The 27,960-nt window shown below is 42.9% G+C and overlaps 2 protein-coding genes across 5 annotated transcripts; one reads left to right on the plus strand and one right to left on the minus strand.

The window, feature by feature from the left end:
• On the plus strand, nucleotides 1-19,338 carry LOC147798807 (uncharacterized). Its single transcript, XM_087138231.1, has 18 exons — nucleotides 1-147; nucleotides 2,606-2,931; nucleotides 3,520-3,931; nucleotides 5,215-5,356; nucleotides 5,953-6,059; nucleotides 7,457-7,559; nucleotides 7,828-8,073; nucleotides 9,083-9,226; nucleotides 9,809-9,939; nucleotides 10,112-10,222; nucleotides 10,397-10,533; nucleotides 11,437-11,552; nucleotides 12,516-12,696; nucleotides 13,512-13,679; nucleotides 13,885-14,026; nucleotides 14,308-14,397; nucleotides 15,285-15,454; nucleotides 17,265-19,338. Exons 1-18 carry the CDS (start codon nucleotides 79-81, stop codon nucleotides 17,440-17,442), a joined length of 2,973 nt encoding a protein of 990 aa, XP_086994357.1. The 5' UTR covers nucleotides 1-78; the 3' UTR covers nucleotides 17,443-19,338.
• On the minus strand, nucleotides 19,339-27,945 carry LOC147798808 (dysbindin-like). 4 transcript variants are annotated; one of them, XM_087138236.1, is made up of 12 exons: nucleotides 27,829-27,945; nucleotides 26,344-26,472; nucleotides 25,642-25,689; nucleotides 25,420-25,449; nucleotides 25,059-25,112; nucleotides 24,815-24,875; nucleotides 24,437-24,569; nucleotides 23,238-23,370; nucleotides 22,549-22,571; nucleotides 22,073-22,213; nucleotides 21,476-21,751; nucleotides 19,339-20,784 (listed from the first exon to the last, which is right to left on the minus strand). In XM_087138236.1, the coding sequence occupies exons 2-12, from the start codon at nucleotides 26,397-26,399 to the stop codon at nucleotides 20,591-20,593; spliced, it is 1,149 nt and encodes a 382-aa protein (XP_086994362.1). In that variant the 5' UTR covers nucleotides 26,400-26,472; nucleotides 27,829-27,945; the 3' UTR covers nucleotides 19,339-20,590. The 4 variants fall into 4 exon arrangements, with proteins under 4 accessions (XP_086994362.1, XP_086994358.1, XP_086994359.1 ...); XM_087138232.1 differs by having other exon boundaries at nucleotides 19,339-20,790; XM_087138233.1 differs by having other exon boundaries at nucleotides 19,339-20,790; nucleotides 27,914-27,935.
• Nucleotides 27,946-27,960: the final 15 nt, after the last annotated feature.

The following is a 27,960-nucleotide window of genomic DNA, read 5'->3' on the forward strand; positions in this document are numbered from 1 at the left end:
ACGCTGCACCCTAAGTAATGCGAGCACTGCGCATGCGTAGTTACATTTACATGTAGCGTATCTCGTTCTCTTTCCAAAATGGCAGGGAAGAACAAGAAGAAAACAGTGATGAAGTCTCGTCGAAAGGGGAAAAGTAAGAAGCCAATGGTAAGGAAATAGCCATTTCGTATAGCAAGGAAGTATCCTGTCTGTACTTTGGGTCTATTGTAAGGGGAATTGATGGGGAGATAATGACGAGTTTCGGCTTCTGTGCTGGGCATGACGACCTGACGACTCGACAAACTGTTGCCCCGTGTGTGTAAACGTTGCCATGCCAATTCGGTCGCTCCCCTTTGGTCATGCTAGACAGATTTTCGGGTTGTATTTTTTTTACCTGAGGCCTACATCTGCAGATATTTGTTTGGCCAATGCAGTCTGATAGTGACCAGGTGGATCATTATTGACGAAGCGTTGCCAGCCTAAAATATTTAGGCGCAGCAATGCGGGCGCGGTAGCGAACTGAAAATTTGATTTTTAAAGTGAGTGCATGGGCCAGGGCCTACTGAGTACTGTACTGTCTTTGCTTGTTTTGTCCATGGAGCTCCTCGGTTTTGTCCTGGCTGACAATAGTGACAAGTGCACCAAAGGTAGTTCTAGACCTATTTGTATTTGAAAGACGGGGTTCATGACCTTTAGCACCCTGTTCCTATCCTAATATAACAACAAATTCTACTTTTTCGAAATGAATTATCTAAACAAGTTGTTGGTGATGTCCTCTTTCATATCAGAAAGAAAAGAGATCAGGGCTTTTGGTTTTGAGAGAAATTTTGGGGTAAAACGGCAGTCATGGCAGTGTACATGACCACCCCGAAGAGAGCTGTGAACGACAGATAAGCGAATGTAGTCTGGTTCCTTGACCTGAATGGAGATTTGTTTTGATGCATCCAAAAAGCCTGAGTCGTGTAACCAGATGAAAACAAAATGGCATCATTCGACTAAGTTGTTGTCTTTTGCCAAACCCGGGTTAGAAATTAGAAGTTTTCTTGCATAAATATTGTCAAAATTTACCTAAACTAGGCCTATCAGGATTGAATAATGAAATTGAATGAATTGAATGTTCCTTAAGGTCAAAATATTAGTTTGAAAAAGTGGACTTTGTTTCCTTTATAAGAACAGGGTGCTGATGGTAATTAACCCCCAAAAGACAGGCAGAAAGTTTTGGTGTACGTGTACCATGGACGTATGTAAAAAAATCTGGACTCGCAATGTCCATAATCAGCTTTACTGAGCCGAATTCAAAGCTTGCCTGGCAATGCCCGCCTTTGTTCTCCCTGCTATCAATAGAAGCGAGCCAACCCACACATTTGCATTCAGCTCGGTAAAATGGCCACTGGTTGGCGTCTATTTCATACAAAGGCATTGCAAGTCCAGCTTTTTAATATACATGTAAGTCTGTGACGTGTACATGATGTGTAAACTCATTTAATTTTAAATTTCATAGCTAAAAATTTCTTCAGGACAATGAAAAATTTTGTGCCAGATCAGCAGGCTTTTGAAAATGAACATAATTATGAACAGTTTCCTCAGACTCAGTTCTTACAGTAATACATTTTTCATTTTTCTTAGACCTAGGGAAAGAGTTCCATTTCGGGACACCACAAGACACCTTCTGCACAAACTCTATGAGACTGGTCTGAAAAATTCAAAGTGTTTTCGAAGTAACTGCTTCAACACTTTCACTGCTAAGTTAATTTGGGAAAATTAGTGATGTCTGTGTATGGAACTCTTACCCCATCCAAACTTGCATACAGTACATGTACATGTATATGACAAAGTTGAAATAAATACACGTGTACATGTACATCACAAATTTACCAATAAAAGGAAGACATTTAAAATAAACAAAAGGAGGAAAGGACGGAAAGCTTGGAGTTTTGCAATAGTTTCTGCAAAATACTCTGTTTGCGGGCATATTTAGTAATTTCAACACAGCATCTGTGGAATTCGGGATACATGGCACTTGTGAACGACATTTGAGCTGTCTTTGCCAGGTGAAAATGTGAGAAAAAACATTGACAAAAAACTCTCATTGTAGGAGAACTTTTATACCTTGGACGTTAGTCGCATTGCAATGTAGATGACGTCCAACCTGAGCTAGAGGCTGGTCTTAAAATTTAAAATGAATGTATGGCTAAATCCAGCGACATTTCACTAGACGTTCCCCATTGCCTTCTGAAATGGCAGAAAAAACTGAGTTGAGTTTTGTACAGATGACTTGTAACAGTCACGGAGCAGTGGCTATAAACTAGAGAACTGTGATTTACTTTGATCCTACCGAGGTAATTATTCATACTAACCATCAGATACTGTCGTCATTGCTTGAAGTGAAGTAATAAAAGGAACACCAGTATACCGAAGCTGATACTATATGCGCATTTAAAAACAGTAGTTCAGGGGTCATTGCAAATGACCAGTGATAGGACTACCAAGGTCACTTCATTTGTCTATGTGCAAATGTGTACGTGTACGTGCCGTGTAAGGTGCGACATATATACGTAGCATTAATCTGGGATATAACCCAGGCAAGAAGGAAAGTCACCTTTGATATTGGTGTCATTTCTAACAGTCCCATATAGGGTCGGCTCTGTTTCCGAGGGCAATGTTCGCAGCCGTGCCTCGATCCCCAGAACCCCCATCCGAGCCTCCAGAAGAACGGCCTCCATCTGCCCTGTCCACTGCCCTCCTGAATGCATCTCTGGTGGGCCGGGTGATAGGCACCCCTCCAGACAGCGGGACCCTACGGAGCACCGGGGAGGGTGCATCCACGTGGCCCATGGCACACCCTCACCAGGACGGGATGAACGCCAGCATGGAGAACAGCATGGCGAGGAGCAGCATGTACGACTACGAGGACAGTGGAGAGGAAGACCAGGAGGACTACGATGAAGCAGGGTGAGGATTATCCATCCCTGTTTGGCATAACTTAATTCTTTTGGGTCTCTCATTCAAAATTGTGTATGTACCACGAGGGAATGCTCTTCAAAGGGGCACTACCTGGCCTTTTTTGTTGATGGTGACATCAATATTGTTAACCAATAAACAATAAAATAAGGCAGACACAAACGACCACTTTGTTTGTGTGGAGGGATGTGACACCTTGAGCGAGGCATGCATCTCTCATTGATGCCTTGATATGTTATAGCAAACATGGATCATTGTGTACAAAGTAAATGACGGATTTATTATCAAGATGACCGACTGATTTGGATGAAAGTTTTAAAAGAAACTTAAATATGCACCCACAATGCATTACGCCTTGTAGACAGTAACCTTGGCATGGCTTATATTCAAAATGTGTGGGGATGTATGTAATCAATGTATTAAGCTTTTTTTTAATTAAACTTTTGAGAAGCATTTCCGTAGAACTTGGAAATCGAAATTTGTAGATGCTGGTAAAGTAAACTTTGTGAATTTCAAACACATATCCTGAAGAAATCTCATCTTAAATCTCAGTAACAAATTCATGCCATATGTCAACAGGTACACGACCATACCTCTTGCCAAAGCTGATCGTCAAAAGAGGGGCACCATCAGCAACCGTGCCAAATTAGCCACTCCTGTTGATAGCCAGTCGGATTCTGTGCTCGGCAGTGAGGACGAGGACGAGGATGATGGAAAGCAAGATTTCCACCCCCAACAGGATACCCCGCCCAGAGGGAGTTCCCCAGGGCTACGCAGGCCCTCCCCGCAGCAGAGGCTTTATCACACCCTGGAGAAGGAACAAGAGGAGGAGGAGGCGGAGCCTCGGGTGGTTGCTGGTAGGCGTGACCCATTCCCATCAGAAGGGAAGGCAAAGAGGTCAAAAGGCAGGCAACGTAAAGATGGGATGACATCGACTGGGGCTGACCATGTTGAGGCCCTGTACGCCAAGGCTAAGAAGCACAATAAACAAGTGAGACGGGTAGTTCATGTTTCATTGAGATGTATACAAATGGCTATGCAGATACTGCGCAGTCTGATGCTGATTTTACTTCAGAGTGGAAATTTAACCATAACAAGGTCACTGTGATGTGGGGAAGTTTAACAACTTGACATAAAGGGTTCGTAATACCTCCTCCTCACTCAAAATGATCCATGGCTTTCATTTCCAAAACTGTTTCCTACGTTGGTGAGGCATGCTTTAACTTCCATTCCTCATTGATGAGGCCAGTTGTTGTGGAAGAATGAAGTCACAGCAAATGTTACGTTTTCTCCTTGCAAGGTAAAAAAGACACCAGGTTGGCAGCAGTGCACTGTGGTTTAAGACCCAGACATTTCATAATTTTTTCCCCTCAATATTATGCTTTTAATCAATTAAGTAGTATCTAATGAGATAACGTTCACCAAAAATTAGTTTGTTTTTTAATACTTTTACCGTATATTCCACTGAAATACGCACCTTAAGCTTTTCTTGAAGAAAGATAGACTTATAATTGTTGAAAAAATGTCAACAAAAAACCCTGCTTTTCATAAACAAAATTATATCTTCAGAGAGAAACCTTTGCATTATTTTGTAGCTTGTTAGACACTCTTTCAGCTGATGTAATTTTGCTCTCGAAAAATATTGAATAAAGTGCAGAAATTCGTGTTTTTTTTTACTATGGAAAGTACTAAACAAGTAAAATACACATCGACGTATGTTGATGCCTTTTTAAAATCAGCCATAAATGGCTTGGGAAAAAATGTCTAGTTTATTCATAAATTTGTTGACTGATTGATTGGGTACAAATATAATTGGGCGGAAAAGTCACGCAATTCATCAAAGTGAGGTGATCATCTCTTTAAAATGATCTCAGAATTTTTTAAACACTGCGGTATCCTCAGGGTGCGTGAGTGCCCTTTCCAGAAATAACTGTCAGTAGAGGGTGCCGTCATTCATGGAGATCAACAATAATGCCCTTTTGCCAATGCATCCATTGCAAAAATGTCTTTCTGTAGCCAAATTGAAAATCTGTGAGGACTTTAAATAAGTTATAAAGACTTGCTAAATTGTTTTAATTGATGTGAGTGAAACCAATTTCATAGTATTCACTGATGTCTGGGTCAGGTAAGGTTTTAAACCACTGTGCAGTGGTTACATAATGCCCACATATTAAATGCAGATATTTCATCATTTAAAAGTTGGTTTTTATTTTAATATTGAAACTCGTATTTCAAACCTTTCAATGCATTTAATACAATGTCATAACTACACAGCCGGTACAACGCCGTGAAACTGACCTTTCAGAGAGCAGCAGCCTCACCATGGTCACCAGCCCCCAAGAGGACGACTTCTCAGATCTCATCACACCACCCCCACCCTGGAAACGGAAGGGCAAGAAAAAGGACAAGACGAAAGGTATTACTTTATTCTCTATTTTCAGTGCATAGCCTAAATCTTCTAGTTAAAGAAAAAACATATTTTTGCTATAAAATGATTCAGTTCACAGAAAGAACACTGGAAAATGGTGGAACTGTATTTTTTTTAATATCTCTTTTCAAAGTGTGAAATTATCAATATTAAAGCCTTTAACCCTTGAAAATGGAGTACAAAAATTAAGTTTCACATTGCTTGGCGGTTCATTTTGACTTCTGGATCTTGTGTCTGTCAAATTTCTGGTACAGTTCCAATTAAATTTTTCATTTTTCCTGGTTGGCTTCCTATCTGAAGTCAGAATACTGGGTGATCTATGGTAGATTCTGGCTGCTTCTCAGTATCGGAGGATGGCAGATTAACTGAAGGGTCGTAAATGCGGAAAGTTGACCTTAAGTTGAGAAATGGCCTATTCATGGCAAAGTCTGTGTGGCACACTGTGTCGTGAATTCACACTGTTGAACTCTACTGACCAAACTTGCCACCCACTTAAGCAAAGTGAGCATTTTTTAGGTCCTGCTTGATTGCCGTTCCGCAATACTCTGTTGGATAGTTCACCCACATAAAATGTGTTCTTCCAGGCAGTGGCGTTAGCCCCGACAGGTTGACAGAGGAAGACGTCAGAAGTGAGACGAGTCACCCGCTGGGCCCAGAAGACACTACAGATGCTGCACTCATTCATGAGCCGGTAAAGCTGATCAACACGAGTGCGCATACCATACCTGTTTGTTGGTGGATGGAACCACATGTGCAGTGTATTGTTAGGGTCAAAATCACTGCAGCGATACAAAAGGGGGTCAGAGTTCACACATCATCAACTAAAATGTCTTTTCAGCAAAAATCCTCTGCACAGTGCTGTTCAAATTTGAGCAGGCGGTGTTTACAGTTTGTATGTGTGTGAATCAGAGTTGCAGACTTGTTACCAACCCAATTCAGACACGACTCAACTGGTCCATATATTTTTAATTATTAGCTATTCAGTTTATGCCTTACGTGCATAAAAAACGGCTTTTGGCTTGCGCGGCTTCTACTTCACCCAGCTGCAGAAAATAGACCTCAGGCTCAATGATTGAGTCAGGTTTCAGGAATTTTCAAAAAGATTGTCGCAACAAACTACAGTTTTCAATGACCAAGTCTATTGCATAATGTAATGGTTGAAAAAACTATGAAAGGAATCTTACCTTTCATGAATAGAAGTAGGCTTTTGTCAATTGCATGTTAGTAGTCACGCAGTCATCTTAGGTAAACGAACTAGCCTAACCTGTTGGTAGTGTTTTAGAATAAATTGAACAATAAAATGTAAGTATACTACATGTACTATTAGTAATCAGGCAAATGAAGTCTTTTTTTTATATCTCATCTCAACTCTTATTTCCACCCTGCAAAGTACGCTTATTAAATTAAATGAACCAGTCCAATAAACGACATGTGATAAACTGCAAGAATAGTAATTACAACACAAGTGAAAAGGGGAATTACGGAGGCATTGTCAAAATAATTGGAGAAAAGGTGTGCAGCTGTCCGAAACTCATAACTCGTTACTTCGTAAGTTGACGTCTGGTTCCTTTTGCTTATTACAGCTGGACATAATAATGTGCCGCTTGACTTGTACTTGGACAAAGAGACTTGTGACTTGGCTTGTGTTTAGACCAAATGACTTGTGATTTGACTTGTCCTGCCTGGTGATGACTTGTGACTTGACTTGTGACTGAACCTAATGACATGTGACTTGACTTACCCTGCCTGGTGATGACTTGTGACTTGACTTGTGACTGAACCTAATAACTTGTGAATTGACTTAGACTTGTAAAAACTGACTTGCTACCACCTCTGGTATGAAAATTTGAATGTTCATGCCATTGTTAAAACGCAGGTTTTAACCAATGGCTAGGATAAGCATTCAGTCGGTAAAGGCTTCAATGGTCAGGCATAAGGTTCACAATAGACTGACCTTTCCCTGACATCCCACATGAGATTTGATATCTCATTTTGAGTGCTAGAGCACAAGGATTTTCAGAACCATTTTAACTCTTGTTTGATATTATTGCAAGTAAATGGGTCTCCTTTGTCTGTTTTGTATGGCAGATTATCGAGAGGATAGAGGCAAGCTCTGTCAGTGCCATGCAACAGTCGCAAGCCCCAGTTCCAGCCCCGCGAAGCACCTCACGCCAAAGCCAAGACGAATCTGGTAGATAATATCAAGGCATTCTCATTCATTGACACATATCTGCTTTAACAATTTTAACCGTTCCTATTGGCCAGGAGGCTGTCACATGGGTTGCAGCAGACATTTTCCACAACCGTGCCAATTGACTTCAGGAGTATAACAATCACTGCATTCTCATGATAAAATTTCAGGCATTTTAAAACTCAGCTTGGGTTTAAGAAGTGAATGATTTTATGTCGGGTACTGTCTCGGGCGATAAGTGATCATGCCCGTTTTCTTTTATAAACAGAGGCCTACTCTCACATCCAGCGCCAGCCCCTTGGCCATGCCGCAGCCCAGGAGGAGGAGTACCTTAGGCGGACCAACTCCCGCCTGGAGAGGGAGCTGGAGATGGTCCAGCGGGAGCGAGAGCAGCTGCTGGAGAGCCTCAGGACCCTGTCTCCACCCCCGCACCAGCCTCGGAGGGGGGCCAGGGAGGTCGAGGGGGACTCGGAACAACTGAGGACTGGAATCCAGAGACTGGCGTCCATCAACGGTAGGTGGTGCATATTCATCATCGAGGAGAAGGGTACCGTGTGTATTCTGATTTGCTAGTGGCTTCGCGCATGTGGTGGTCCTCTTGTGGTGGACGTATGCATAGTCTTGGCCTGTAGGTGTTAGAGGCACACACCTGTTGATCAGCAGTCGTTATGGGGCCCATAGCTCATCGTGAGACCACACCAAAGTCCCCTTCAATCCTGTCTAAAGGTTCTCAACAAAAAAACTTGTCACCTCAACAAGATGCTGTGGTCTCGGCAACACCTTCCCTAAGATTTCTCATTGAGTGAGGCACTCACACCTAGGATCTGTTTCGTGGGGAACATCGCTCAGCAAGTTCCCATGTCAGATGAGAACCAGTCACAGGCATTAAACATTGGATTAAAGTTGGGCAGGTAACCAGTTTTTGTCAAGTAAATACTTTTTGCGCTTAGGCAGTTTCTGTGCTGAGCAGGCAGCTTCATAAATTTGGCCCTCATTTACTGTTGCCTTGCATCTGTGTGAAATTATTCCCCGTCCACAATGATCATTTTTATGTTATAAAATCAAGCTTTCAAAAGTGCCTTTAAAACGTACATATGGATGGTTACACATTGCCACAAGGCACTGCAGTCAATGTGACGAACTGGTATCAGGGGTGGATCCAAGAATTTTTCCAGGGAGGGGGGTCCTCCTGGAGATTTTGACCCAACCCCCCCCCCATTCTGCACCTGAGTATTGCACTGTGACATGATAGGGACTTGTCATTTTTTACAGATGATTATGTTGCAAAAACTACCTGGTGAGAAACAAATGACATTGGGTTTCCGGGCATCGCCTTGCGTTTTATATTTTACACCAAGGCAATGGCTGTGTGAAGTTGAGCTTCCATCAGCAGCCTGTTTCAAGGAAGAAATCACGTGCAGTTTGGCTGCACACCTGATCCTCTCATCAACAGGTGTTTAAATTTGAATTCAGAGCATGCAACCCGAATCCTTTTTACGGCCATTATTCTCACTCGGATGCAGATGACATGCAGAGGCAACTGGACGAGATGCACCAACACTGCGACAAGTTGCGACTGGAGAACCAGGCTATCAAGGAGGTCAACGACCGCCTGCACTCGGAGAACACCAAACTGAGGAGCCTGTCCGAGTCCATAAAAGACGAGGGTTAGTCAGGGATCAAAATAACTCATTCCCCAGTCTTCAACTTAACTTTCCCAGCTCCATTTCTATTGTCATCTGCGCTCCTTGCCTCGATAGAAATTAAAACCAGCCAAAAACAATAAGTTGCTCGATACGTGTACAACCTGGGGCAAGTTCGATCAGGAACCAAAGTTAACCATAGTTCCACTTACTCTGATCGAACGCATGCTAGTCGATGATGGTTGGACCAGTCTAGTTGACTTTTCATGACAAGCCTTATCGAGGTTGCAACCTGTCACGTCGTTGGTTGCCGTAAATCGTTTTAATAGCACAGTACAGAGAGGACCAGTTACGAGGAAAATGGCCGAAAAACAGTATGTCACTGGTAAACGACCATTTTCACTTTGATTTTCAATGGCTATTGTGCCCTTCCTGCGGCCACCTTTTCTCCCCTTCTGCCAAACGACCTGACAACGGTTGACTAGGGTCGTTTGCCACTTCAACTTCACTGCCCATGCGCTAGGTACGTCATGAACCAATCACTAGTTGATTAGTGGTCCTTGATGGAACTTACCCCTGTCCCCCAAACACTGCCTTTCTCTCTAGACCATTCACAGCAGGTGTTGCTGAGGCAGCAAGCAGAGGAGGTGGTAGCAGAGAATGAGCAGCTGAAGATGGTCATCCACAAACTCAACATTCAACTCAGCAGGTACCAGGCCAAGCACTCCCCTCCACAGGTAGGCAGACAACCTGCTTGCTGGTCAGCATGAGCGTGGAATAAGCTGCCGCTGAATGTAGCTGATGAAAATCAAAGATACTTGTTGCATTGAAGATTGTTTTCCTTGGATTGATCGTTTTCAAACATGTTGTCTTTGTTTGACTGATTTGTTTTGTCGGCTCCATTGGCAGAAGGGTGACCCTCCTGGTTTGCCGTCCCGAGGCAGAACTCCTCGCTGGCTGACCGACACAAAGTACTTGTCTCCTCTCATCTTGGCCTATGAGGATGCACTCAAGGAAAAGGTTTGTGGATACTCTACCACCTTGCCAATTTTCTTTTACCATTCTTTAGAACAACATAGCATCGTGGTGTTTCACAGGGTAAGCATGTGCAACAGAGACAAGATTTCTTTTTCCCCAAAAAACATGCACTTGACTGCCCCTTAAGGAACAAACTTACTGTTTTGCTTTGCATAGGATGAAATGATGCGTTTGACCCAAGAGGACCTCAACCGGCTACGGAAATCCGCAGAGGAGGTCATCCACGAAAACCAGCGACTGCACTTGAAGCTGGAGCAAGTCGGACAGCCAACGTCCGTCACTCCTGGAGAATGGTAAAGATTTTGTCTGTGCCACTGTTTTTGACACCTCCAGCGTGCGTGTCTCAAGGGCAGATCAATTAGTACATGTACATTATTCAGCCATGTTCAAATGGGCTGGCTGTGGCTAGAAGTAACACACAAACCTATGGGAAGTGGTTGCTGCTGCTAGCCAATGTCTTTGTTCTATTTCCGGCTGTAGCCATAACTCCAGAGATTCCAACTTGTACCACTTAGGCGTAAGTTTTACGATTTGTTTAATCCATTTACGACTGTTCGATCCAGACTCTAAGGTACAAAACGATACAGTTATGTATACACTCTATGTAAGCTAACACAGAGCCGGCCTCGTAATGCGCACGTCAGAAATGTGTCGCTGGCATCCCGCAGTTGGTGCATACAGGCTGCATGAGTAGGGGCAGAAACCAGCGTTGTTGAATCATCTGTTTGGCCCAATTAACGCTATAATGAACAGTGTTTTGATGTGAAAAGAAGTTGTTGACATTTGTTTGTTTAGAAAGAAAAAACAACAGGACTTAAAAAAAAATTTATTGTTTTTCTAATTTGCCGATGAAAGTTTTTAGGGTCGCGCAGATAAATTAGGGTCGTTCGGGAAACTGGAACTGGAAGTGCGGTAGGATTACACTTTCCATTTTGAAAAGTTGGCATCTCTGTAACTCTGAGACACAGCCTCACTAGGGTTAACTTGGTTTATTTTTCTGACCAACCTCATCATACAGAGGCACACACCAAAATCTAAAATCAGAACTTCCGTGACAGAAATCATCCACACCAACTGTCATTTTACAGTTGAAATTCAGTTGAGTGCCTGCGCTGACAGTTCAGTCTCAGATGAACCATGTAAGAACAAACACAGACATATTCAACAGGTTTCTGGTTTGGCATTGCTGTTCGTAGGCATCGTATTCAGGAGCATGCCCGTCTCGTTCTTGAGGAGAACCAAGTTGTCCTGAGCCAGCTGGACATCCTGCAACGCAAGCAGAAGGACACGCAGAGGGCGCACTCCCTCGAAGGTAAATGCAGACATTGACTGATCAAGTCCGCAGGGACAAGAGGTGCTGTAGGTGGGTGCCACATCACCCCAAATCTTTTTGTTTTGAAGAGAGGTGGGTGCTGGAACATACTGAAGCCCCTCCTGTTTGTAGACATTACTGGAAGGCCAACAACCCCACACTCATTCCCATGGCAAAAGTGTGTTCCAGTGGACTCGTCGGTTCTGTAGTTAAGCCCATCATAAGTCCCTGCACAAGTCCAGTCACAAGCTCTTTCACCTGGCCCGTCATAAGTATTAAGAGGTTGAGCAATGACAGAAGGAATTAATTAATCATTTGAAAAGGTTCTGACATGGCTTAAGACTGGATGACTTGTGTTGAGGTTGCGATGGACTTGTAATGCACTTACGATGGACTTGCGATGGACTTGTGATGGACTTGCGATGGGCTTGCGATGGACTTGCGATGGATTTTATTTATTGATGATGGGCATGAACATTTTATCCCCTAAATGCTCATCAAGCACAGCTTTGCCACGAAATTAAACCCTAAGGGCTCTTCCAAGGATATTTACCCCAGCACTTATTGGGCTAATCCAACAAGCAATGAGTCAGGGATTTGTACTCCTAATGGTACACTATAGATGATTATGTGAGGGGTCGTTTCACAACACCATGAAATCTGTAACGGCACACACACTGGTACAAGTTGGTGAAGTTACCAGATTTTCATGGATGGCCAAACAGAGGACGTTTCTAAGGGCCACTAAGCTCACAGACTATGGATCCCTCCCAGTGTGTGGAAAAAGTCAGCAGTCATTGGCTCACGGTGATTCCAGGGAAGTGTGGTACATTAACAATATTTTACGGATCAAGATGTTCGTCGTGGTTTAAGTGGTACAGCTTCAGGTTCCACCCAATAGCGCATCGTCTGACAGGTTATCCACTAAAACAGGCCAATTTTTTTCCCTCGCGCATTCGTTAGTCTCCAAACTCAGCAAGCGTCTGGCCATGGAGGAGTCGGAGAAGGGAGACCTGGAGGCCCAGCTGAAGGATCTCAAGCATCGGTACAGCACCCTCAAGCAGCAGCACGACCGCTCGGTGGTGGAGGCCGAATCCCAGATGCCCATACAGGAGCACATGAGCACGATGGCCGAGTGCAAAAGGTTCACTTGAAAAGCATATTAAATACTTCATCCTGTAACACAGTGTGGCTGAACTTCAGTATTCCTAAACACTAATTGTTGTATTGCATTAACGTTTTTTAAATGAAGCGCATGGTATTTGTGGAAACAAAAACAAAACTGTTAAACAAAACCTGTTAATTCAGTTTTGAATATTGATTGAAACGACACCACGCAACCCATATTCAGTGCTGTAGCCATGTCATATGCCCACTGAAGAGGGACTGTTAGTGACAAGGAATAGACAGTTTATGCCTTAGGAACCAGTGAAGCTGACTTCGTTTTTCTTGTGATTTGTACTTGTTATAAATAGGAGAAAGATGGCATGTCAAGTGAACAAACTATCGCACCACTCACTTTAACCCTACAAGAGCCGGGTTATTTTGGCCCTTTTTTTCCAGTGGGGGGATTCAGATGTATGGTTTTGTTGTTAACACTCATTTGCAGTTCATGGCTAGATGCGTGCCAGCCTGCATGTACTGAGCACCGCAGTTGAAAAAGTATACATTTTAGGCTGACCTGTCTCAGAAAAAAGAGAAAACTCAAAGAGTTACTCTAAAAACTCCTAAAGGCAGAACTCTCGAAAAAAAATGCATTGCGACGATATCGGGAAAAATGTCAGGGGTCGGATTTGCTCCCCCCCTTCCCCTGGCTCCCTCTGGATAAAGCAAAATAGATTTTCCGCGTGTTCAATTTGTTGGTTTGTTATGTGGGAAGAGCACTTTTGTGAGTGTTTGAAGTTCTTTGCTTGATGTGAGCTTGACTGCTTTTTTTTTCCTTGATATGGTGTGATTCAGAGGACTGGACGAGGAACAGCGACACCACCAGGCTGAGATGGAGAGTGTGCTGTCCAAGCTGTCCTCAGTCCAGGGGGAGAAAAAGACCTTGGCGCTGAGGCTGGCAGACGGCGAAGCGGAGAGAAGCCAGATGCAAGGAGAAATGAAGGCACTCACTAGGGTCCAAAAGTAAGGACAGTTTTCAGAGTTGTAAATTTCCCTTCATAATGTGCGGATTAACTGTCAGTGGAGTTGCATCATTTGGATACTCCCTCCAAGTCACTTTGTGAGAAACCGTGAAACCGAGAGGGTTGAGTGGAGACCTGGAACGATGCCCGTTTGTCACCGTGGTCAGTTTTTATGGCCAACCTTTTTTGATCCCAATTAATTTCAGGAAACTTCAGCACAAGATCGCGCTGCTTCAGAAGGAGCTGGAACACAACGAGAACAAGCTGGCCGTGGCCAACCAGCACCTGAACAACGTACTGGAGATTGCCGAACAGACAGCGGCAGAGAGAGACGCCCTGACGAAAGTGGTAAGACAGAGAAGACAAACACACAGACCAAAAATATGGCTGCGAGAAACAAAAAAATCTGATCTTTTTAATGGAAAAATGCAAAAAGGAGCCAGGAGTTTCAATGTGGAGTTTTATGGTTGGGTTTTTGAAAATATCTCTTCTATATTTTTGTTTCAAATCATATACCTGATATTAGTTTGCTCCCTCTTTCCATGAGACCAAACTCTTGAAATCTCAGATACAAGATTCACTGTCGGCGATACGAAACTGCTAATGATGAGTTTTGTTGAATTGTGCAGGCCAGGAGTCAAGAACAAGAGAAGAAGAAAGCTGTGAACAAAATGATGGAAGGAAACGTCGCCATCGGGAGGCTGGAGGAAAAGTTGAAGGTAATCCACAACTTTCTAGTCTGTCCAGTTTTTTGAAAAAGGACACTGCTTGTCTCTTTCAGTCCCTTCCAGCCTTGACAGTTTGCCAGTTACCAGGATTTCAGAACTCAGCTGGGCATGCAGCTAGCATGGCCAGTGCAGTTTTGTTGCAGCATTCCTCTTTCGCTGTAGTGATTTTGTGAGGATGTAAGCTCTAACCAGTGGCCAGCAATGTTATTCCACGGTGAGGTTGTCCCAGATTGTACATTTCTGTTCAGCTGGAAATTCCAACTTTGTTCAAAAATGAAAAGATGGCACTACAGTCCTGCACAAAGTTGTTCAAGATTTCCACACAGCCTCCTCCACAGAGTGTCGTTCAAGCCTAATTGTGTCTCACAGTATGTCATGTACAGACTCAGTGGCATATCACCAAGTTGTGGGGATGAGTACGTTTTGCCTGGTTTGCATACAGAATTTGGCTGGAATATGTTTAGATTTCCTCCATGTTGCAACAGAGGACATCCCCGTGTGTATACAGGTCGTTCAGCATGAAGCGGCCAATATGTGTGGACCTCTGCACAAAGAAGTCCACATGCAGGGCATGATGGCATTGTGTGGACTTGCACACATCCACACAATGTTTTCCCCTCTCTGAAAAACAGTTTCAGAGGCATTTGGGGGTCAAGGTTATCTGTGGCAAAATGAAGAGGAACAGTTGGGGAAATCATCATCAACAATCCAGCTCAAAGGAGTTATCCTAGTGGGAGAAAAAGGAGCATTTTACTCAAGTTTCCTTAACCACAGGAGAACAAAGGAATGTCCCCACTTCGTATGTAAAAGTGTGAGCGTGTCGGACCATGTGTCTCGAGGAGATGTTATTGTGTTTGGGGTTTTGTGTTTTTTTGCAGTCCTACCGGCAGAAAGCTGACCTCAAGCTGGGCAATCTGTCCAGCCGCATCCAGGCCCAGGACAGCTCCCACGTCAGCCAGCTCAGGGAGTATGAACGGGAAATGGCCCATCTCAAGACCTTGCTGCAGCAGAAACAAGATGAATTGGACAACCTAGGTTCTGACAAAAGGTGGATAATCATCAGAAATTTATTCAGGAGTGTTTCTTCTCCGTAGTCGGTCCCTAAAGGGCGTTGTCTTATCGTGAGCTTTGGTATTTCAATGGTTGCTGAAATATTGGATACATTGGAAGAGTCACAAAATATTGCGAATGTAATTTTCTAAATGTTGACAAGGTAGTGGTGGATAACAGATGTCAAGCGTAGGACTTTAAGCTTTATCTTTGGGAGCTGAAGACTACATTAACCACTTCCTGCCAGGGCAATTATCAATGTTGATGATGCTGGGCCAGGATATGTATCTTTATTTCTGTTTTCAAAATTCTTTAAAAATTCGTATCTTCATTTATTAGACACTTATAAACATGTGAAGGACTGTCTGGTGTCCACCCTAGCCGGACAGACAGAATCTATTGACGCCTGACATGACTGAGTATTTCAGCCAGGCCTGCAGCCTTGTAAAAAGAGCCCAGATTGTGCAGTGTTGTATAATTTTCTTTTGTTCGTGAACCTAGCTCAGTGCGCTGCTGACCTCTTTTCAATAGGGGCCAGATTAGCTTGCAGCGGTGCTGTGTGGCTCATCGCTGTGGTGGTAGAATGCTTTTGTGCCTGGTGGTAATCCGCTAGCTCTAAATGCCCCAAACTGTGGTATACTGTTTCAAAACAAGGCTGGATTCTCTCCACTCTTGAGAGTGAAAAAATGTCGGTAATGCCCAGCAGCCTGGTCTTTTGTTCCGAGTAAAGTCTTTTGTTACAAGACTGAGTTCTGTCTGAGTTCGAAGACCCCGGCCACGCATATAAAGCATATTTGTCCGGATCCGGATTCCCCGGCAGGAAGTGGTTAAGCCATGTGCACTGGCAAGCAGGTCTGTTGTTTGAGTTACTTTTAACCACTCAACACCGAGATTCCGGGTATCGGAGACCTTTGCTGTATATTCATGGCCGGAGTGCCTGAAATTGGAACTTTGGAACTGGGCCTTCATTCGTGGCCAGGGTGACCGAACTCATAAGAAAACACCAGGCTGCTGGGACTTGCCAATCAAGGTTCATATGCTGACATTAGAGGAGGTAATCCATTGTTGTTTTGAAACAGTACCATTGTTTGCCACTGCCAGCGCCTGCAGATTATCAGTGGGGACCAAAGTGCTCCGCACTCCAGCGATGAGCGTTGCAGTACCCTGCATGCTCCTGGAATCTGGCCGTGTTAGTAAAGACAACACCGTCATCCAGCAACGCACTGGGCCAATTTCTGGAACAAAGGAAATTACGCAACACCCCACCATGGGTGCTCTTTACTGGGCGGGAGGAGTGGCTGCAATATTCATACGTCAATGGAGGTTGCCTGTCAGAGTAGACTAGCCACCAAAAAACCAGTTCATCGTTTAGGTGTACATGTCCAGTAAATGAAGATATGAATTTTTGAAGAATTTTGAAAATGGAAAAATCACCCGGCAACGGGCCCTGCATGTGCAAACTCCACCCGGCGTGGTGTGGTTAATAGTTGTTGGTGACTCTGACCAATTTGTTAAAACGTTGTTAAAATGGTGAAATACATTTGATCCACATTTAAAATGAAAAATCCTTCAAGATTTGCATAAGATAGGGTGTCATGTGTGCTTGGTCAAAATGGTATCTAATTTGGCTATCATTTTGTGCAAGTAGAGCTTGGTGTAAGGAAACATTTGTCGAGTGGTGTGTTTCTGGGACCTGCCAAATAGCAGGCCAGCTGCTTGTTATTGTGTCAATGACAAACGACTCCCCAAGCTGGTATTGCTCTGATGTCCATTGTGAAAGTTGTCTGCCTTTGTTTAATTATCACTAGGAAAGTTGAAGAGCAACTGGAGACAGTCTGTCAGACAGCGACGGCTGACAATCGCCGGTTGAAGGCCAAGCTGCAGAAGTCCCTCAGGGAGCCCCACTCCCGGAACGGCACCCTTAACGGAGGCGCCTTCGAGTACGAGTCGGACAACCGGGGGCTGATCTCGTCCGAGAGTGACTAGAAGGCTTCTCGGCCAGTGGATGAAGACAGCTGCCCCAGAGACTGACCCCTTGAGGGCAGTCGAGTCAAAGTGGGGTCTCTCAACAAGGCCCGGACGGTGCTCATCCTATCTCAAACCAAGCCACAAGTGGTGCCAGTTTTGAACCCAAACCCCTGGACTCAGTTTTGTATTCTTAGAGGAGAAATGGATTCAAATTATTTTAATTTATCAACAGGTGTTGCTTCAGGGAGACCATTGATTTCATATGTGATTTTGAGAGCCTGTCAGTCAAAAGACATCAACCTATCTTTCCTTTATTTGCGGCAAACAAATTTGTGTCCAGGCTTTCACCGAGTGTGTTATTTCCCTGCAATTAATGGCCGGCCATCATAAGCATCTGTTCATTTTCCTTTTTGCATGTGTCCATTAATGTCGGATAATTTTGTTTTGCAAAGTAGAAGTGGATTATTTCTGTGAACTACTCTTCTTGCACAGTGGAAATGCAACTACAAGCCCGAACACTCGCTCTCTTTTTTTTTAATTCCCTTGATCTGCCTTACTGCAATCAGATGTAGCGACATCACATTTGTAGTAATTTGTGTACAAATTACTAATAAAAGGTGCATTTGGAATCAGTCAACCGGACATGTAGTGGCTGAATAATATTGGTAATCTGCACTGATAGAATGTGAAATGTACACCTGATTTTTGAAAAAGTAAAACTGTGGTATTTTGTGTGGATGAGTGTGTTTGCGACGCAAGTTTATTTGGAATTTCTGGTGCCTTTTCACAATTTTGAAGAAACATTTATGAAACACAAGGACAGTCCAAACCTGTTACAAAGTATTTTTGTAATTATTAACGTTCAGTAGAGGCTGTCAAAGTGAGAACTGAACAAAAAGTAGCGCTATCACACCTTGATAAATACACAAATGAATGTTTTATTAAATGCAAAATTTTGGAATTTATTTTCTTTCAAAAGACAAAAAATGCTGGAGATCAGCAAAATACGACAAACAAATGTTGAGCTTTTAATATCAGAGAGGGGAAAAAAATTCACGGAAAGTATGATGTGAGATTTTTAATGCATTGGTCTTAATCCATGTTTGTGTTTGAATTGCTTAGCTTGGAGGCAGCCAACCTGGGGGGCCGTGAGGCCAGACCCCCCCTCCCCCTTTGGCAGGTCCTATAACATAATGCGGTAGAGCTTCATGAATCGGCTATTGATGACTGATGCTCTCACGTTTGTCCCCTCGACTTTGAAAAATGGTGTGCCGCCGTTGGCTGGGCTGGGACAAGAAATATGGATGGCCGTAGCCGAGGAATTTGGACCATGCCTATTACAAGGCGGAAGGGACGCAAGTGCAGGGATACCATTGACATGATCTGTGCCATGTACGGTTGTCCTTACAGTGCCGACCCAATACTGGACACTGGTTCCACACTCTTCTCATCCATTCAGACCACTTACTAACACGTTGAAGGCTCTCCTACCTAAATACCGATTTCAGCACAACAGTTTTCACCCATGACAATGGCAAATGTCTGTAAATTTCACGTCAGTCAGAGCACCCAATAACATCCTTGTTCTTGAGCATCTTTTCCGTCAGATTGTATTCATGCAAGCATGTAATCATTCATTTGCTTTGAGCAGTACTCTTTGTACATATTTCTATTTATATTGCCAGTTTACTTTGTATTATAAAGTGTCCAATCTTTTAAAATGCCAAACTTTATCCTTGTATGTACAATAATTTTCTTTGGACATTGAGGGTAATGGTTTTCTTCTTGTCACTGCGCCTTAGTGAAATACCAAATGAATGTCGAATGTGTGTCATATTTATCTCTGTTTATAAAAGGGTAAGCTTTTAATTTTGAATTAAATTGCACAAGAATGAAGACTGTGCAGAACCCAAATTTACTTGTATAAAATTTATTTATTTTGTCAAATTATATACATTTTATGATTGTGCCGCTTCTGGGAGACATTTTCCCATTGAGTTGCAACAGAAGTTGACAAGTTGGGTCAGTTCATACTGAATTCGCTTCTTTTAAGCAACAGTCTCAGCCAGCCACAAGCAGAGAACATCTTAATTACACAAATGATTGAAAGCCAACAGTGCAATTGCATATTTCAGGAAAAGAAATTCAACTGTTAAAGATTCTCTTTACTCCATAAACACAGATTGACTTGGAGAGACTGGAAGACAAACTTAAGAGATCTTTCTCTGAAAACACAGTCTTTCAAAAATGTGAAAATTGTTAAGTGACAGCTAATAGGTAATACTCTCTCCGATGTTAGCATCAAAGGATTTTTCTTTGTTCTTTTGAAGTGGAGTTTCTCTTTAAACTATCACAAAGTCACCCACTTTCTTTTTCAGTGCTCAAGTGAAAGACGTCCTGCGGTGCTAATGTGTATTCAACCTGAAGCTGACCCAGGCAGGCCAGTCCAGCATGTCCAGAAGGTTGAAATTAGTAACCAGGAGGTCACTGGCTCCAGCTTTGGAAAGCAAAAGCTGCCAAGACTCGTAATTCTGAAAGATGTTCCAACAGACAGTGCAGTGATGCGAATAACTTTACAATTGGTGATTTTGCTATGATATCCTTGACACAATTGACATTGGTAGTATTTCCTCATCAAATTTGCCTACCAGCTTTTTCCGACATGACTAAAAACTCAGCATTTAGTACTGTAATTAAAAGAAATCTGAACTCATGGCCTTTGAATATCAATTTTCAGGTAAGAGTGATATCCAAATATAATGCACTATAACTTTTAAAAGGAGGAAACAATGAACCTGTCGTACGAGTAAACCATCCTCAAACATCCTTTACTATAAAAAAAGAAAAAAAGTTTTTCAATCCAATGAAGCCATTTGATAGCACTGAAGAAACTGACAGACAAAAGTCAATAAATGTTTGAAATCACATTGTCTGCCCCCTCCCTGACACACCAGGTTATATTTTAATGCCATTTGATATATCTCCCACTAAACATGACGATGTGAACCACATCAGCTTTGCTGTTCACACTGAAACTGCATTCAAACGTTCGACGCTGTACAAGTTTCCACTTGGGAATGTTTTCAAAAAGTATGTCACTTAGAAAAAAAACAGAAAGTAAACATTTTTTGACCTTTGACCTTCAGTTGATCCATTTGACTGTTCTCTAATTGTTTTCGGTTTCTGATCCTTCGTCTGGTGTATCAAATTCATCATCTTCGTCCTCGTCTTCCTCTGCACTCTTGGCGGTCTCGTTCGATATCTTCTCATCAGGAATCTCGGTTTCCGTCGCTGGGGGTGGTTGGTCACCTTCCTGAGGTTGCTCTGGGGACGTTGTGTCCTCAACTCTGGACAATTCATCTGCAGCTGAACAGAAGTGATATTCTGACGTGAAACTGGGTTCTCCAAACTTGTTAAGCAATTCTAAAAATGCTGAAACTGTGGAGCCTAACTTATTTGCTCAAGTGCAAATACCATAGGGGGCGCTATACTGGCTCAATGGCAAGAGCTGGTCGTGGGTTCCGGCATTCATCGTACAGTGTTGACTGATTCTGTGAACAAAGCCTCAAGAGTGAGCATGTGTTTCTGACTGAATTGTCATGCACTGTGCCAAACTAATCAGGTTTTACAAGAGAAATGAGGGTGTTCCCACCATGCTGTGGGGTGTGACGTGGAACAAATGGAATGTAATAACCGTTGGTGAAAAGTAGTTACAATCTACAAAGGCATACACTGTAGATAGTTACAAATGAGGAAGTCCAGCGGGATTTAAAGAAACAATCACGTCATTCTATAAATTGGGGGTCCAAAACTGTGACATTTTTGGTGTCTCTGTTACACCCGAACTGTGGAGGTTGACAAGGAAATATTAAAATTGACTATAAGCTCCATTTATTTGTTTGGCAGGTATTTTGTGTTACTTTATCACTCTTAGAAAGTAATGACTGCATTCTAAACTTACAAAATCAATGGTCAGATGTGACAGGGCTAAGAAAAAATTAGACCCCAAATTTATAGAACGACCCAATTGTGGAAATGACAATTCGAGCACCTGTCTCTGCTCCATCAGGGCTCTGTACTTCATCTCCTTCTGCTCTCTCCCCTTCGGTCTCCTCCTCAATCACGTCCATGACCTCCACCTCATCCTCGTCATCTTCATCCTCGTCATCATCGCCTGCATCCCCGTCTCTGGTTTCCGTGCCGCCGATGGGTGGGGCACCCAGAAAGTCATCCAGAGCTTCCTGCTCTTGTTCGTCGACGGTGATCTCAAAGTTCTCGATGGAGCTGACGTCAGTCAACGAGTGGGTGCCCTCGGATGATACCACTCCTGAAATGGGCATATCATAGAAGACATGTAAGACCCCCCCCGGGACTTTGCGCAGAAAGGAATCCTCGAAAATGAAATGTATACAAACATTATTTACACTTCATCGGAAAAGCAGTTTTACGGGTAATCACACTATCTGTGAAAAAACACACCAACTTGTATTAACAAACTTTCATAATTAGCAATCATGCTTAAAGGCATTTGGCGGGAAAACTACCTGTACATCAGAATATTGTTCAGCTAAGAGCAACTTTGAAAGGTTACACTCTCAGAGCTAGGGATGTTCTGTGGTGCAAACCTCTGACAAGTCATTCTACTTACGCTGCATTTCCCCGTGCGTCTTATAGTGCTGCATGTCAGCCGCAAAGACATCCTGAAATGCCTTCTGTCTCTCCAACTTGTCGGCTTTCTGCGATTCCTCCTTCAGACGCACGCTCTGCTCGTACTCCTCCTGCAGTCGGACTAGGGTGAGGAGGACAGAAGAATCAAATGAGGCGGAGACCAGGGTCCTTTGTCTGTGGCCACTGGGTGTGTTGATAATGACAGTGGTGTCTCTTCTTACATGAGCTTAATGTGGCAATGCCTCATGGATGTAACTTGGTATGGCAAAATGAAGGTTGCGCAATGTGCTTTTTTCAAAGGTATTTTAGATTGCCACATATGCAGGGCAAAAAATTAGCCCTGATTTTGAAAATCTCAACAAAATCACAAAGAATCTGAATACTGTATTGAATTTGTCTTTTTTTATTACAATGTTTTGTTCTCCATGCTAGTTAATCTGACAAGCAAACACTTACCTCTCATCAGTCCTTCTTCTTTTCTACGGAACAAAGAGGGAGAAAAATTGTTCATGAAGCTGGATTTGTCAAACGACTCCCCACAGCGTGGAACTGATCTTTGAGACATAAGCCACGAAACCACTGTATGGGTTCAACGATCACCAACCGCAGCATGGTTTTTAACAACTGAAAGGCAAGTGCTGTTACGTTTTGAACAGGAATACTAGCTGTTCCAAGGCTGGGAATGTGAGTTTCTCAAGGGGAACACTGGTCACTGCCCTTGTCTACTTTACTTGGAAACAGCCTGTACCCATTAGGAACACGGCCTATTTCTGAGGGGAACTCGTGGTGTTCTGTAAAAGAGCAATTCCATAGGGAAACAGCAATGTTCTGACTTCTGAGACATCCCCTGAGGTGGCAACTTGGCCCTTTGATTCTGCATTGTTAGAACACGTTGACAGATTTTCAAGATCTGCATCAGACAGCCAAGTGTCATGCAACAGTCATCCTCCTCAGGTTAACCTACTCCCATCGATAATTTGTGCCCCCGAGTTTCAACCATAGAGCGCCAAGACATAAATCTGCCCCTACCCCCACAGTGCACCACTGTCTTCAACCTCCAAGCGCCCCTTCAACAAACTTCAGGATTCTATCCATTAGTTATAAACACATCTGGTGCTAGGGTCGACATCTGTCAAGACACTTACAGTTTCTGCTGCGTGTACCTATTCAGCTCAGCGGTCTGTGTCTGCTTATTGCGGAGCAGTTCGCAGTGGTCAATCAGATCCTCGTAGCCGAGCAACATGGACTCCACCTCCTCAAACTCCGCCTCCAATTTACCTGCCGAAATTTGACAGAAACGTCAACATCGGTGCGATTTGGACATGACCGAGGTCTGGAGGTGCTTATATATAACGGTTTTGCCCTTACCCAACGTATATTAATAAGCACTGTATGCTCAGTGCTTGTCCGAGAGCTTGCGAAAAACCTCACAAGCTTACTCGGGTGGGATTCGAACCCATGACCTCCTGCTTACTAGTGCAGATGTCTTAACCACTCGACCACCGAGCTTGCCGGGGTCGGCTGGCCGGCTGGCCGGTCCGAGTCCGAGGCGCGTTGAAAATTTAGTTTTGGTGCTTATTACAGCAATGTACATAGTCCAATATATCAATATAAGACACACATTGGCAACAGATCAAAGTGAATTTTAACAAAAAAATGGGCTCTCAATTAATTAGTAATTAATACTGATTTCGTAAGGCAAATGTTCGGAAGGAAAATAGCCCATCTTTAGGCATATAAGAGCAAGTCACAGGAAAAAGGAACTTCCTGTATTAAGGATACATCTCTCCTAAATTGCCAAAAAACAAACAAAATCTTTTTTCCACAGACCATATGGCATTATGAACTTTCTAAAGTCTTGACAAATTGTACAAATCACTCAACACCTTGTTTTGTTGTTGCTCATGTCAAACGCCTGCAAGGGTTTGATTTCGACAAACTGCATCACGTATGCCAGGGCCGTTTTCCAATACTCAACTTCGTCTCCGTCTCAGGCTTCGTCGCCCAAACTAATTCCCAATTGTGAGCCTGAAGCGTTTAACTCAAATTGGCTTACTGTAAGTTTTTGCTCTCTTGGATCTTATTTGATGTTTTGTGGCACTATTAGACTAATTAGTGCGCTTACAGCTTCAAAGTCAGGTAGTAAAAAAAAAAACAGTTGAAACCTGAGATGGAGCCGCAGCTGAATATTGGAAAACAGTCCAAGAGAACTTCCACACCTGCTTTCTTCTACAATTTATTTTGCTTACCTAAAGATACCCACACTACCACAATCACTCAGCCCAAAACCCACGAATTCAACATGAACATTTAGTCACATGAACTGATCTTAAAATGTACCTACCGATAGCCGCTGTGAGACACTGGATGTTCTCTACAAAGTGCGGGAGGTCCACTAACTGTTTCTGAAGCTGGAGCAACGGTTCCGCCCGACGCTCGTAGTTCAAGAACACCTCCTGAACATGGCTGTCCACAACCTATGTGTAGAAAAAAATAAAGCGAGAAATACCACCCACCTATGGTTTGGTTATAAGACTTTCAAACCTAACCCCCTGTGGAACACAAGATGCTTAAAACTGGAAATTTTCTGAATTACTTCGCCGGACAGAGGCAGGGTAGAGAAAAATGCGAGCAGTGGTTCAAACTTGTTTCCAATGCTTGTAAAAAAAAACTGGGTAACAGCATGGCTTCACTGACAAAAACCGTTTTCACTTGGACTCACCGTCGCTTTTCCTGCTGCAGTCTCTATTTCTTTATGAAGTTCAGCCCACATCTTCTGAAATCTAGTTTAAAAATGAGAGAGAAAAAACCAAATGACATCCAATGTACAAATAAAGTTTTTGAGTACTTGAATACATTACAGCATCACTTTTAAATATGAAACTATGCTTTATATACGCTGAACTAAACACACATCTTCATTTCTGACAGAGGCTGGTCGCTACGACATCTTTAAGGTGTAATACCTGTCCAGAAGTTCAGCACCTGCATCCTGATTGCAATGTGTAGAGACTGAAGGACTGCAAGGTTTGAAAACAAACAAAGCATTTCCCGTAAAAAAAAATGAAATTATTAGAGTAAAAACAGACGTTTTTATTTTGGGTGGAGACAGTTCCGCAGCTAAAAGGGAAATTCTTTGGGGAGGACAAATCCCCCTCAAAATGCAGCAATGCACACCTGAACAATTTCAACTTTGTAACAGAAGTTAAGACTGAGTGGTCAATAAAATATAATCACAGAAAACCTTTTTTTTTTCACATTCATCCAAGACGACAAGATGACCACCGGTTTGCCAACGTAAATAACTGACCCGTGATGTGTACTCACATGTCTTTTCTCAATGCTGCACGCTCTTCTCTGTGATAAAAAATAAGAAGAAAATGAGGTCAGTGAAAATGTCTTTGCAGATATTGCAATGCATATGCAAAAAAGTAAATTTTCCCCTAAAATTAACCCCCGCCCAAAAAAACTCAGTCTTCAAATGATCAGGCCTCGTTCTAAGCCATTACAAAGTTAATGATTCACCAACTGCTTTGCCATCCATTTTACCTGCGAGATCGCTTGACTTCTTTAGCCCTTGTGCTAAGAGTCTTCAATCTGGAACAAGGGGAAATGAATACCAATAAATTGATCCAAATTAAATAATCAAACCCTTTCGGCACAAGACCACCTGGGAATGAATTTGCTTCACCATAGTAATCAGAGAAATCTACAAGATCGAAGAAGTTAAATTACAAATTGAACAAAATAAAAACGAAACATGGAAAAGGTGCAGCCCCAGTAATGTACCACTTGAACATCTTAGCAATCATGAGCACAATCTGTTCAGCTCCACTCAAAGCAAATTCTGGACGGAATCGTAATGAAGTCTGTCCAGAGTCAAATCACGAGGGACTGGGAGGGTGAACTGTGATTCGTGACTTGAGGACCGGTGATTGGCCTGGCCTGAGAATTTGATTTACTACAACTCTTGAAATGCACTCCCATTATCTAAATTGCTATGCTACATGTACATGTATTTAAATGACCGATGCGGTAAGTTCCGAAGTGCACAAATGCTAAAATAAATGGCAGTATCAATGTTACCGGTAATAGCAAAAAAAAAACAACACACAAATGAAAGAATGGGATTGGCTTGTCACTGAAACCAGTGGTCAAATCACATCATCGGTCAGCGGTCTGAGTTCAGCGGTCTGTGAAGAAAAAAAAAATTCAGAAAAGAAGAAAAACAAACAAAAACCTGGGCATTACCCAGTGGACAAGTCTTGCTGGACATGATGCAGCCGTTCCTTGAACTGGTCAAACATGGCCGTGGGTTCGGCAGGTTGGGGGTTAGTCCCTCTGCACCTCAGAAGCAGTTGAAGAATACCTGCAATAAATCTGTGTAGACAGACTTTGCAGGTTAGTCTCAACAAATTTGGACACTCATATGACGGAAGATTTGCTATCCCAAAAGAGAAAAGAGGTGGGCGTGTGAAAAACCATATAGTTCTAGGAGTAGGGATTTGCCAGCACACTGTCGATTATCGATAAACCCTAGCACTATGGGGTTTGTCATGCCTACTGTGTTCCCACAAGGGAGGCGGGTGTGACAAACTCCATAGTTTTTGAGACTTTATTGGTATAGCTGAAATAACCTCACTGCTATCAGTCCACTTCCACTGCAGGAACATCAATCAGCTTGTGGTGTTTTGACTTTTGAGTGCTGGGAGATGGACAGAGTTCCATACTTGGGCATCACTTGACACACCATGCAAAAACCCCATGAGAATGATCTGAAAAGTTCCACCATGTCTAAGCATTGCTTGGTAAATGTTCAATATTTTCCCTGCTAAATTTGACAACGATTTAGGATTTGTTATTGCTTCTGATGGCTGGGCCTTAGTGATTTCCACATACAGATTTCAGAAAGAGATTCATACACAGACAACACTTGAGGCCCTGTGCACAAACCTATGAGACTTGTCTGAAAACAAAAGAAGTGTTTCCTAGTAAATGCTTTGGAATTTTCTCAGCTAAACTTCACTTCTCAGGACATGTTTTTACTTTCTGACGGTTGTTATAATATTTTGAGGGAAAATTTGTGTTGTCCGTAGGGCCAATGGAACTCTTTCCCAGATTACTTCCCGACTGGGATATTCTCGCAGTTGGGATGACGTCAGTGAGTCTTAATTCTTCTCTCTGATTGGTCAGTTGATGGCTAGTTATTCCATGTTTCACACTCGAAACTCAAAGGGGCAAAATAGTGTTGTGGTCTTCAGGGAAAATCTGATTTATCGACTAAACTCTTCACCTTTACATCGAAAATGCCCGGAATTTCACTATTTAAGTGCTCTGAATATCTCCCACACTGTTTCAAAAGGGTTTCAGTTATTTTTTATCATAATCAAAAAAAAGGGGGAAACATGCAAATCCCCGTAGGCCTACGAAGTGAATGGAGAGTTGTTTTTTTACCCAGAAGTGAGTGCAACCAATCAACAAGATAAACGGAACAACCTCCGACAGCGGGAATCACTGAAATTGCCTTGGTCATGAACTATTCCCCTAAAACTATAGAACTCAAATCTGCGATCAGTATAGGGCTAGTACATTGTACTACTACGCATACAGCTCAGAAAAAGGATAGGCCAAACTCGCTCTGCCTCTCGCTCCGACTACTGGGAGCGATGACATGAAAGTTTGTAATAACATACCAAACAAGAAATCAAAATTTCACGAAAGTTCAAACACTCTTACCACAAATTTGATTCCAAACAGCCCATCAGCACACTCACATGACACTCACTCAAAAAAAGTATAATTAATTATGTACGTACCGTACGCCTAGGTTTACGTTACGTTACAGCAACACAACTCGTCACAAGATAG

This window comes from Acanthaster planci, linkage group LG06 (assembly GCF_054643075.1).
Source record: "Acanthaster planci isolate LZ-2023a linkage group LG06, COTS_SCS, whole genome shotgun sequence".
Classification (NCBI taxonomy): Eukaryota; Metazoa; Echinodermata; class Asteroidea; order Valvatida; family Acanthasteridae; genus Acanthaster; species Acanthaster planci.

Excerpts from the sequence above, each read along its gene's own strand:
- LOC147798807 (XM_087138231.1), top strand. The coding sequence starts at position 79 with ATGGCAGGGAAGAACAAGAAGAAAACAGTGATGAAGTCTCGTCGAAAG. Across the intron at positions 6,060-7,456 it reads CTGCACTCATTCATGAGCCG|ATTATCGAGAGGATAGAGGC; the intron begins GTAAAGCTGATC and ends TTTGTATGGCAG. Across the intron at positions 10,223-10,396 it reads AGGATGCACTCAAGGAAAAG|GATGAAATGATGCGTTTGAC; the intron begins GTTTGTGGATAC and ends TGCTTTGCATAG.
- LOC147798808 (XM_087138232.1), bottom strand. The coding sequence starts at position 26,399 with ATGTTTGACCAGTTCAAGGAACGGCTGCATCATGTCCAGCAAGACTTG. Across the intron at positions 25,113-25,419 it reads GCAGCATTGAGAAAAGACAT|TCCTTCAGTCTCTACACATT; the intron begins GTGAGTACACAT and ends CAAACCTTGCAG. Across the intron at positions 22,214-22,548 it reads AGAAGAAGGACTGATGAGAG|TCCGACTGCAGGAGGAGTAC; the intron begins GTAAGTGTTTGC and ends TCCTCACCCTAG.